The 12409-nt window shown below is 40.2% G+C and overlaps 1 protein-coding gene across 4 annotated transcripts in view; it reads right to left on the reverse strand.

The window, feature by feature from the left end:
• The window catches only part of LOC103382968 (monocarboxylate transporter 2), a 17301-nt gene extending 7999 nt beyond the window's left edge, over positions 1-9302 (reverse strand). Inside the window, exons 1-3 of one of the 4 annotated variants that reach the window (XM_025057678.1) lie at positions 9257-9302; positions 8624-8718; positions 33-279 (exon numbers count right to left, since the gene is read on the reverse strand). In XM_025057678.1, the coding sequence (XP_024913446.1) occupies positions 33-279; positions 8624-8718; positions 9257-9269 (355 nt within the window). In that variant the 5' untranslated portion in view covers positions 9270-9302. The other 3 variants (XM_025057677.1, XM_008315955.3, XM_025057679.1) reach the window with 3 other exon arrangements.
• Positions 9303-12409: the final 3107 nt, after the last annotated feature.

Here is a 12409-nt window from a genome sequence, read left to right on the forward strand (position 1 = left end):
GCGTGATACGAGCGGAGACAACAGCGACTCACCCGCAGCGTACATGACCGCCAGCATGATGGAGGAGATCCATGCGATCTGACTGTAGGAGGCGTCGAAGATGATCTGGATGTCTTTGAAGAAGACCGTGATGGCCTTGGGAAAGGCGTAGGAGAACCCTATGGAGATGAAAGAGCCCAGCACCACAGCCCAGCCCCAGCCGCCGTCTGGTGGTGGCACTGCAGATGGATTTGTGGCAGGGGGCGCCATGGCTTGCCCACCTTCAACACTGACCGTTCGCTGCACAAACAGATGAAAAACAGAAATGGCAGCAGGTTAGAATTACACTTGTTTTTATCAGGTAGTACATTTCGGATTGATCATCGAACCCTCAGATCTCGGCACATTCTCTGAAGTCTTTGAAGACGACTTTGAAGATAGGAATACATTAGCAATGCGCTTCGTTTGGAGAAATGTATGACAGAACATGACTGGCTATTCAGAGGAAAAAATACAGTTTACCAACTGCAGCCTGTATTGTATTGACAGTAGCAAAATACTATAAACTGAAATATTGGATTATTTCTGTTTTTCAATCTCCTCCTCCATCAGTTACTGATTTTTTTTTCCTCCCCAACTCCCAGTCCAATATTCCTGGTGTTGGTTCATGTTCTTTTTCTTTTCTTTTCTTTCTTCTCTAGTGATTCCAAATGTAGATCCCTCTGTTCCAGTGTTAGGAACTGATGTTCAGATGGAACAGAGTCTGAGACCAGGATCACACTGGGACTACAGCTACACTCATATATCGTCGTGACTATAGTATCGCAATATATCGTATCATTGCCTCTGTATCATGATACGTATCATATCGACAGATTCTTGCTAAATACCAGTCACCCGTCATTAGGTTTGTCCTTGACACGTCACTCACACACTACTGCCACCAGCAGTAATGTGAGCCAGAGGCAGTTACATCCTGGAGAGGGTTTGTGCAAACACACACACACCCACACACACACACACAGTGATCCAGTGTTCCATAGAACACTCGCTCTACCTGTGACACCAGAGCAGACCTGCCCAGTTCTCACACTGAACCCACTCCAAACATGAAGGAAGTCAGAGAGGAGAAAAGAGGTCAGAGGAAAACTGTGTGCACAAAACAAACAAAAAACAAACAGGTGTTTACAGTCACTCACCTTAAAGTATTGATACAACAGACCGTCATGTTGGTGCGACATGTGGGACATGTTTGGTAAGTATCAAAGTCAAAAAAATTCAATGTAAAAAATTTCAAAAATTACAAGTGAAAAACTCAAAATGGAAAAAAAAATCCAAGTCAAAAAAATTCAAAAAGTGAAAATATTCAGTCAAAATTTTCAAAATTAAAAACAGTAAAAAAAAAAAAAATCCTGACAGAAAAATGAAAACATTTATAAAGTAAACCAATTAAGAAGTCATTTGAATAATACCCTTCCTGCACGCTCGTTAGTGTGGTTAATTACGACACGCTGCTCTCACTCTGGCTCCTCGTTTCTTCAGAAAAGTGCGACTCCAACAGGAGTTCCTGGCAGAGAATTTCTTATTTACCAACAGCTGAAAGTGCTGCAGAAATTCTCTGACCTCATTAGCGTCGGCGCCGTCCAAGAGTCAGCAACATTAAACGACTGTGTAATTATAGTGTGAAGCCCAGTGAGATGACAACTGACGCTGTTGTTTAACATAAATGAGTGACCGGCAGCACCTGCACGCCCCCTACTGTTGACGCCCCCTACTGTACTGTTCACACCGCATCACCAGACGTGAGCAATTCATTAATTAACAAAAGGCAGACGAGGATGAAGAGCAGGAACACAGACCTGATCAGGTGACTTGAAGTGATATACATACACGTACAAGCATATATAAATATATGCACGAATGGATGAACGGATGGATGGATGTTCAAACTTCCTGGAGAAGCATCACCTGTGACCTTTCATACATTCTGATGAACAGATGGATGGATAGATGGATGTTCAAACTTCCTGGAGAACCATCACCTGTGACCTTTCATACATTTCTTCCTCCTCAAACACTTACCTAATTCGGTAAACGTTAATTCGATTTAAGTGGTTTTGGACCACAGCCCTGCTGTCATGGTGTCTGTTTCTATCTGCCGTCTGCTGTGAATTTTGTCCCGTGAATTTCATGGACAGAAGTCGTCATATTAACACAGCGAGTCTAATTTAGGAACAACAACAAGTGGAGAGAGACGGCGCTCATCGGTTATCAACATGAATAAATGATGTTAGCCTCCGGGACTCGACTCTTTAGCGTGATCAAGTTGCAGTGCTGTTTACGTCTGTTGTGTCCATCATGGACGTCCTCAGATCATGTTAAAAATATAATAGAAGAAGAAGAACGTACGTATATTTTTATTCGCTCTCAAATTGAAGTTAAGCTAATGTCTGTGTGCCATAAAAATAGTTTTGGGGGAAAAATGGCTGTACATGAAAGTGAAAGTCGCTAGATGGCAGCGTTGCAGCTCATTTTATTATAATCAGGGGATTGTCTGCAGAATGCTGGTGTCAGCAACTCATACAGTGGTCTGTACAGATAAACAAATAAATATTACCAAGCCTATATCGATATCGGTTGATATCGGATTTGGAAATTAAGTGTTTGGACAATATCAGAATATCGTATATGTGTGAATTGGAAAATAAGTGTTTGGATAATATCGGAATATCGTATATCTGCAAAAAGTAAATATCGGACATCACTAAAAATAACGTAAATATTCAGTTTTCAGTTAATATATTAACCCGCTAGCCATAGAGATTTCCTGTTATTCTGTTGATTCATTTTATTTTAATAACACATGTCGAGGAAGGCTAACTTAACTTCTTTAGCAGCAGCCTTTCAATCAAAGTTGCCGATTATTCTTCTCCAAATGGGAAAAGTATCGTTTTTTTTAATCCGTGTTAATCAGATTACAGGCTTATCAGAGATCACTCGGTGTGTATTTCATGTTGTGGACTGACTAAAAATGAACGACGCTCCAAACTGTCTTTGGAAGTCGTAAGCAGCTTTATCTACGTGCCGCTCCTCACTGACTGACCATGAAAATATCAGTAGCTCTGCGGAGGAGATGAGGAGTGAAGAAAAACAAAGTTTCCGTTCAGCTGCTTCGACGCTGACCTCAGCTGTGTCCTTCACTTGACTCCGCCGTCAAACAGACAGGCGGCCGTCACAGCTCACCAGTTTATAAAAACACTGGCTGAAGCCTGGGTTACCTGAGCTCCACGCTCATGTGACGGAAAATATTTACCCTCTGTGGGTTTTGCAGAAACCATGCGGAGCAACAGCATCGAAAGTGTCTAAAAACAATAATCATCTGTGGTGTTTTCCAGCCCTGGTCAGTCATACTGATATAGTTGTTTTAAATATATTATCCAAGAAGCCTCAAATTCAAAACAAATTCTCTTTATCTTTTTTTTTCAAAGCAAAACAATAGCAAAAAACATGTACGCTAGGTCAATGCCAACATTACTGGGATCAACAACAATGGCAAAAATTGTTAAATGCTAAAAGCAACAAAAGAAAAATCACCAGAAAAAAATGATAAAAGTAAAAATTTAAATACATATGTTTTCCATATACAATATGCTGTATCTTGAAATGTTTGAATAACTGCATCAACCCTTATGCAGATGACACACTGAAAAACATCGGTGCTGAATGGAGTCAGATAAGGTTGCGCTCTCTGGACAATCACGCCAAAACGACACCCTCCCAGTGGTGCTGTACACCTCTAACCACAGTGGGACAGTGGCATAGTAATTATGTTCCCAACATGAACTACAAAAGTTGAAAAATGTCACACGTGTCTGGCATCAAGTACTTGCTGTGTTCTTCAAATGCTCTGCATAACCAGTTCACCTTAAAGCACCTCGAGCGAACAGTCAAATCATTCAGAGAGAGAGAGGGGGGGGGGAGAGAGAGTGGGGGGGGGAGTTCACCACTGACCTGAACAACAGCAACTCCTTGTAAAAACTGCAGCTCAGGTTTAACTGACACAGAAACGATGGTGGCGCTGCAGTGCTGTTTGTCTGTGGTGAGTGAAGCGCAGTGTCTGAACTGAGGCTTTGGTCAAATCATTTAATCTTCCCACAGTGGTGTTAAATTACACAGGTGAACGTGATTCAAAAAAAAAAAAAAAAACCCAAACAACACAAATGTGGACGAGGGACAATTCACATACTTGTAATTTAGCTTCCACTACATCAGTGGTATTCAAAGTGAGGCGCTTGCCCCTATAGGGGTGCAGAATACTGAAGGAGCAGGTCAAAAAAAATATCTGGAATATACATTCCAGGTTTATTATTCATCATATAGACAACGTAAAATGTTGTAGGTGAATAATTGTCATTTAGTCAATCGGGATGGCTGTGGTTCAGTCTTGTAGCTGTAAGGTTGATGGTTTGATTCCAATTTCTAGGAACCCAATTGCCAAATCAGTTTGGTAGTGAATCGCAAAATTTTCATAGCTAGCTTGAAGTAGGCCTTCGCAAGATTGTATCGTGTGTGATTACTGATCAGAAGAAATATTTGCCACTTTACGATTACAACGACTGGTGCTGTGTTATTAGGGTTGCCAACCATACCTTAAAAAAAAAAAAAAAAATCCGAACTTAGAAAGAAAAACGTGCGTCTGCATGAGCTGAAAACTGATAAAAAAAAAAAAAAAAAAAATTCCGAACTTAGAAAGAAAAACGTACGTCTGCATGAGCTGAAAACTGACGCACTTTGTTTGTGTTCGTTCACATCATCAAAAGTAAAATCTCACAGAGAGGAGGATGTGGTCTTTACTGTTGTTTACACAAGATCACTCCTGGTGTTGGATGCTAACGTGTTGCCAGTAGGAGGCGCAGCTCTTTGATACCAGGTGCTGTTGTTGGAGCGCAGCAGACCTGTGTCCACAACAAACTTCCTCGATGAAGCATAAAAAGACCTGGTCCTGAAATCTGACCCACGTGGAGCGGTACACTCACTGGACCGTGACCACGGCCGGAGTCAGGACGTATTTAAAAAGCAAAAGGTTTGACTTTCAACGAAATACTGTACCACTCAGTTACACCTAAGGAGACTAAAGTACTGCAGTACTGAGCCTGTCATTAGAGCCTGATACTGCGGCTCAGAGGCTTAGAAACACCCTGTGTAATTATAGTTTAGATAACCTGTGGAATGTCACCGCGGGCTACAGAACAATGGCCACTTAGAGGTTAAATACCTCTGCAGGCTAACTGTTACTGTCTGACTACACACAACGCCAACTACAGGCCAATCTGACTGACTGAAGTCTGAACAGAACAAATGTTTTAGGGAAAATTCAAAGAATACTTTTTTTTTTTTTTTTCAAATCACACTGACAAACAGTGACCTCTGAAAGGTCACAGTGAGCTCCACCTTCAACCAACACTGGACGTTCAGTCCCAATAACTTTCTCCACATCAGTGACTTTCACGATTCCTTATAACAATGAAACATTTATACAAAGTTTTGTCCAAATAATCCGTTTATGGCAGGAGAGATTTTAACTTTCATCAACATCGGCTTCAGCTCCAAACCACGAACCTCAACAAACATCGCCAAATACGATGTGCAACGGCGGACAAAAAGATAAGACGTACACGGGGTGACCTAGGAGACCCATCCTCTGAGTTTCACATCAACCCAACAAACTGCAATCGCTGTCATTATTTGTACCGAGTACTTAATTGTTCTTGAAGTATTTCTTTTTTCTCAACGACATCCTGTTCACACCAACAGGATTGACAACTTTAAATGGCTCCAAAAAAAAATCCTCCAGACGTGTCTGTCATCAACACAAAGACAAAAATAAAAACCTCTCAGCCCAAGGACATGAACTAGACCACGGTCACTGCAGGCAAACGCCGCAGGTCGTACTTTGCTCCGGGGTATCAACGCTGTGCAAATTAAAATGTTTAAACAACCACTGGGCAGCGGTTGAAAAGCAGGAACCAGTTTATGGGTTTTCATCCTGGAGGTTTGTCAACAGATTACTGAAAATGTACACACGTAGAATACAATATAAATATTACCTCCTCGTGTAAATTTGGTCTTGAGAACATTTTTAAATAAATATTACCTCCTCGTGTAAATTTGATCTTGAGTACTAACGATGAGTAGTCGTCACACAGGAAGTCTTTCTGTTGGCTTGGTTTACACCATGCTACAATAATGAGAGACCAACAATAATGTCAAACAGCAACACTACTCTAGTAAGTTTGTACAATGTTCAACACAAATACTACACATCTACTTTATTGATCCCATTTTTTGACAAATTCTTAAATGTCGTAACAGGCGCCAAACATGTGGTTCAACTGGGAATCAAACCCTGGACAGAACTGACTGACTTAAGGAAGTAATTTACAGGTTGTTTTGTTTTTTGTTTTGTTTTTTCTTAGTCTCTGTGACGACCTGGCCACAGGTCCAGGACGTACGCTAACCCTCGGCCAATGACTGCTGGGAAAAACGGTAGCAAATGAATGAAAGTGAGATGAAGGACTAATGACAATGGAGACAGTAGCACAACCACTGGTGGTACCACATACCACAGCTTGAGAACCAGTGAGTTGTCACAGCATTTCACTGTCATCCCCCTCATTCAGGCCTCACAGCCTGGGGTGAAAACTCCGAGTGGTTGATGCAACTGAGTGAATCTTTAGCTGCAGCCTGGACTCAGTGATGCTGCTGATGTACGGATACAAACCGGATTAATCCAGTCCTGAAGCCCACGGCCTACACCAACATTTTTGTCAACACTTTCCCCTCCCATTACTATATATTTTTGTTACTATCATCTAGAAACTGACCTCGTGGCTGCGGGGGCGCACAGTCCCACCGTTCTCACTGGCACCTGAAGGCATCATAAAACTAACGAAAGCATCTTATTTTTCTGGGACTCGACCTAAAAACCCACGCGGGGATACAGCCTGTTGATGCATCTGTCAGTCACCGCAGCACATGTCTACATCCCGGGTAAACCCTTCCACCTCGGCTCCGGTAAATCCTCCGGTCATCGGCAGTTAGCGAGCAACGGCGGCGGGAAAAGAGCCCGTGAACGTGGCGTCGTTTACCTGTGAGGAGCTGATGGCTGAGCCGGACTCTTTTTCCAGGACTCACTGTGACCTTGGCGCCGAGAGATGCCCGTGTGTGAGCGCGTGGTGAAGAGATCCGTGTTCAAATTTCCTGAGTGGAGTGGACCAGCGACGGCGTGACGTATGTGAGGGGAGGAGGAGGAGATGGTGATGGACAGAGGAGGGGAGGGAGGGAGAGGGAGGCGCTGCTCGTGTTTCTATTTTTGACCGGCTTTAACGGATTGTCCCAGTCCCACTGTCACGCAGCCGATGTTAGCCGTGTGTGAGCTGCCGTGTGGAGGTTCCCGCTCGACATAACAAATAATCATTAATCATTAATAGTTACCCAGCAGCTGCTGATGGTCAACGTTTAAAGACATCAAAATGTCAAATTCAGGATATCTAAAGATAGAGTTCGTAGGAATTTTTACCAAAACAAAACAAACGACGAAGTTGGGTTTGTTAAGGCTGAAGGAGATCGGATTTAAAATGTCTCGGTATCGTAACAACGTCCTGAAACGATCGTATTTTACAAGTCATCCATCAGGAGGATGAAGTGAAAAGTCTCAAATACTTTAAAAAAAAAGATTTCTTTTACAAACTGATCGGAGTATTTTCATCGGTGTACTGGTGAGTCATCCATCAGGAGGATGAAGTGAAATGTCTCAATTACTTTCAGAAAAATAAAAAAATAGAATTTCTTTTTCAAACTGATCGGAGTATTTTCATCTGTGTACTGGTAGATACCAAGTAGTACTGGTTTTAGTATCTTCTCATTAACGGAAGGAAATTTAAAGTCAAAAGGAAACAAATAACTCTGTATGAAAAAAGTAAAAAAAAAACAACTTGTGAATAATTATAATCACACCGTTAGCGAGGCCTGACGAACAGAAAGTGAGCAGAGCTTTCACAACAATGTTGCATTTCAACAGAAAACACCGCGTCCTGATTTATTTTTTCAATAAATAACTCCACAAACCAGTCCAAGGCCGAGTCGCCCTGTCGTCACATCAGTACTGAATATATTTGACGTTAACATTTTCAGCTGACACAGTTACAAACCACAAATTCCAACCTTGAAGTTGGAATCTGAAGGAACAGCCGCGGTGCAGGGCAGAATGTGACCTTGTCCTGGGGCAGATGTGAACTTTTACTACTACAGTACGAACGACTTTTTACCTCTGGTGCTGTGGTACAGAGGTGTTAATGAAGTGAACATGTGAAGAATGTACGAGGCCCCTGAACGCCTCTCAGGGTTATGTGACTAAAACACTCCATACAGTAAAATACATATTTACTATATTTAATATTTGATGAGAGCAGCAGATGTAAAGTAGACTGAATATTTGTACCAGAGTTACCTCTACTGTACACTGACACTGACACTGACATCATGCTGAGGCTCCTTTCTCCCCCACACTCTCCTCCCTCTTCCTACATCACCCCATGAACACGTTATAGGTGGGCAGGACGTTACCTACCAGGCGACACCTCACCTCAGGAGCAGAGAGGAATGCCTCTTTGTGGAGTTCTGGCTCCTGATTGGAGGATGACACGTTGGCTCCTGCAGCTGTTTCTCCTGCAGTGTAATCTGAGATGGTGGTCAGAGTTAACGTACATATATATGTATATATATATATACACACACACCTATATATATGTATATATAGGTGTGTGCATATACATACACACCTATATATATAAATATATAGGTCTATATAGAGTATACACATACATATATACACATATATACTGTACATATATATCTATATATATTTTTATATATATATGGATGTAATATATGGATGGGTGGGTGAAATATATATCCCGCCATTTTATATATATATATATATATACATACATATATACATATATGTACACACACACATATATATAAATATATAAATACAGGGGCTTCAAGATATGAGTTTAATCTGTCTGCATTTTCCATTACATTAAAATAACTAAAAAACAACTAATTCGTTCCAACCCCCCGCCCCCAGAAACATAATATTAATTAAATAAAAATTTCCTACCCTTATATAAACATCAAAAACAAAACAAATACATTGATAATATTAAAATAATAATAATTAAGAGAACATTTTATATTATTGTTAAATGGGTACCTGAAGGCATCATTTGTTCGTAGTTCACTTCGTTTCATCTGAAATCCAAGACACAAAGTTGCAAGAGAACTGTTACAACAAAGTCATTTTATTGCATCATTTCAAAACTGCCCAAATGAACAGTTTGTCAGTTGTAGAGTTAAGACATTTGGGGTTTTGGGTTTTTTTTTTTTTTTTTTTTGTGTAGTTATTTTTGTAGTTTCCTCATTGTGATATCGTTATGACAAACTGTGTTTTCTAACAACTGAGTTTTCTCCAGGTTAAATGTTCAGTTGGTGAGGAGGGTTTAATGTCAGTACTCTGATGTCAGTACTCTGATGTCAGTACTCTGATGTTAGTACTCCATATGGTTGCACTTTTAGATTTTGCACAGTCAGCTGTGACATCATCGGTGTGTGAGACCAGGTTCAACACAACAACAACAACACACATGGATTACACAACGACATACAGAAATGTAATATTATTAAATATTTTCGCAGTACTGTGTCTCTGTGGGTGGAGCTTAAAGTACTGTACACCTACTGACTGGGATGAGAATACACAGTACACAGTGCATATGTTCTAGGTTTGTGTGTACATTTGCTATATTCCTGTTGTTCTTTACAGCTTTTTCTTTTTTGTGTGTGTTTTAGATCAGATTAGATTCAATGAACCAGGATTAGATTAGAGATTAGATTAGTTTAAATTGGATTAGATACAAGTTTAGTTTAGTTTTTCTATCATTGTTTTGGGGCTATTTAAATACCCAGCACTTCCAGGTGAATGTACTATATATCCCACCAGCAGAGGGCGTCATTATAAACTGCACCATAATAATGACACACTGGTACCAAAGGATTTTTTTTTTATTCCTGTTCTGATATAGAACAACGTCAGACAGACAGTTTTACTTGTTTCATCTTTTTTTGTTTGTATTTTTTTGTCTGAATATGTTTTTCTACTTTTCATCTTCAAAGATATCTTATCCAGAAGAGTCTCTTCCTCAAATTAAAAATATATTGAATATATTTTTACACAGGAATGAAATTGTAAAAGCAACCCCTAGAGTTTCTGCCAAGGTACTGCAGGGTTATGTTTACGTTATGTATGAAGTATTTGACCTGGTGTCACTGCTCCATTTCCATTGGTTGGTTAAAAACAGAGGCAGTGGAACAGTTGTACGATTCTGTGCTATACAGAGGGTTGTGGGTTTGAATCCACCAAGTTTCCAAATTTGTCTTTTACTTGACTGTGCAAATCACACAAATATAACAGATATGGTAAACAATTGGAAAACTAATTTGATCAAATCACATTCCCCCATTTACCACTAGATGGCGCCCAAGTACCACCAGAGGTATGCGTTCCATAGGTTTAGAACCACCGATCAAACAAATAAAAACCAATTCAAGGACAAATTTCGTTAGCCACATATACATATACATATATACACTTGACTGTTTTTTTTTATATTTAGAAATATATACATGTATTTATAAAGCATTTTATATAAATATATAAATATATGCTGTACACCAGGCACTACTCTCTGCTCTGCTGTTCTATAAACAAGCAGGAGACACAAACATCGATTCCCCATACACCGCCTTGACCCCTAGGGGTCACTGTATACCATAAATCCCCCTAGCACAATGGGAGAAGAGCAGCACATCCTCCCCGTCACCTCTCACCCCCATCACACCTCCTCTCTGCTGGGTGTTGTTTGTGTTTCTGATCCCGGGCCGTAACTCAGCCCGCGCCCCTCAGTGTGAGTGATGAGACCACCGAAGGAAGAGGCTCCGTCCACACCTTGATGTTTACCTTTCCTTGTCAGCTTGTTTCTACAAAGGCGGTATGGAGCCGGGCTGTTTGGGTCAGAGAGGGCCTGCAGCTGGAGGGAGGGCTGCATTCTCACCTCAACACCTCCCCCTGGGGTTAGAACAAACTTTATAAGGTATGTTAACATAGACAGGGTTCCCAACCACTGGGGCGGGGACCAGCACTGGGTCGTGCATCATCAATAAATAAATAAATATATATATATATAAAAAATATATTTATTTATTTATTTATTTATTTATTTATATATTTGTCAACTGGTTATGTTTAAATTTCAAATTTTCTTTGAAACCAAAAATTATTAAAAAGAAACATGAAACATAGCTAGATATTTATTTAAAAGAGGGAAATGAGGCCTAACCTGTGACACATGCAACCACATAATGTTGGATCTAATATATAATCTAGTCTAATCCGACCAATCTAATCCAATCTAGTGGTGAAATAACATATATAATACAGGTTGTTTTTTTTTTAAAGGGTTTAGTTTTTAACGTTAATCTGGATTCAGAATAAGAAATTAATTGAACCAGATTAGAGCTAAAACTACAATTTTTACTATATATATAAATATATATATATAAATGTAAACAAGCAGAGGAGGATATAAAGAAAATCAGAAACTAACAACAGTCAAGTGAACGTGGCAGACATTTGGAGGTGATAGTCAGAAAATGTCCAGCTTAAATTCAAAGTAAAGTAAAGTTGAAGAAAAAAAAACCTCCACGTCAACAGACAAAAGGCTCCCGCTGGGCCTGAATGCATCGTCAACCTCCGAGGGGGCGGGCAAGGATGGGGGGAGACAGCGGGAGGCATTGATTCATGAGAGTCCCTGCAGTGGTCAAGGTGCTCCGTCCCCTCCTGCTATTCTCACAGCACAAATACTCAGCTGATAAGAACCAACCCACGCTGACAGTCTCACCCATCTCGGTGAGGGGGGTGTGGGGGGGGCGGTTAGGGGGGTGTCCTGAAGTTGCACTTTCACGTTTCTTTGCAGGAGACAGGATTGGCAAAGTCAAACTCTAGATTCTGTAACAGTTATTGTATCTACCGTCAGAGAAACCCACAGATCGACAACACATTGTTCTCAACAGCAACTAAAAGTTCAAACTTTCAGTGAACTCAGCGCCACACCCAACACTTTCTTTAAATACATATATATTTACCAAATATATATATATATATGCATATACAAACATACGAAATATATATGTACTGTATGTATATATGTATATTTACTTATACACATATAGTTGTATATGTTTGTATGTATATGTATGTATATGTGTGTATTTACTTATACACATATATTTGTATATATGTATGTATATG

This window comes from Cynoglossus semilaevis, chromosome 8 (genome assembly GCF_000523025.1).
Source record: "Cynoglossus semilaevis isolate Cse_v1.0 chromosome 8, Cse_v1.0, whole genome shotgun sequence".
In the NCBI taxonomy this organism is placed as follows: domain Eukaryota; kingdom Metazoa; phylum Chordata; class Actinopteri; order Pleuronectiformes; family Cynoglossidae; genus Cynoglossus; species Cynoglossus semilaevis.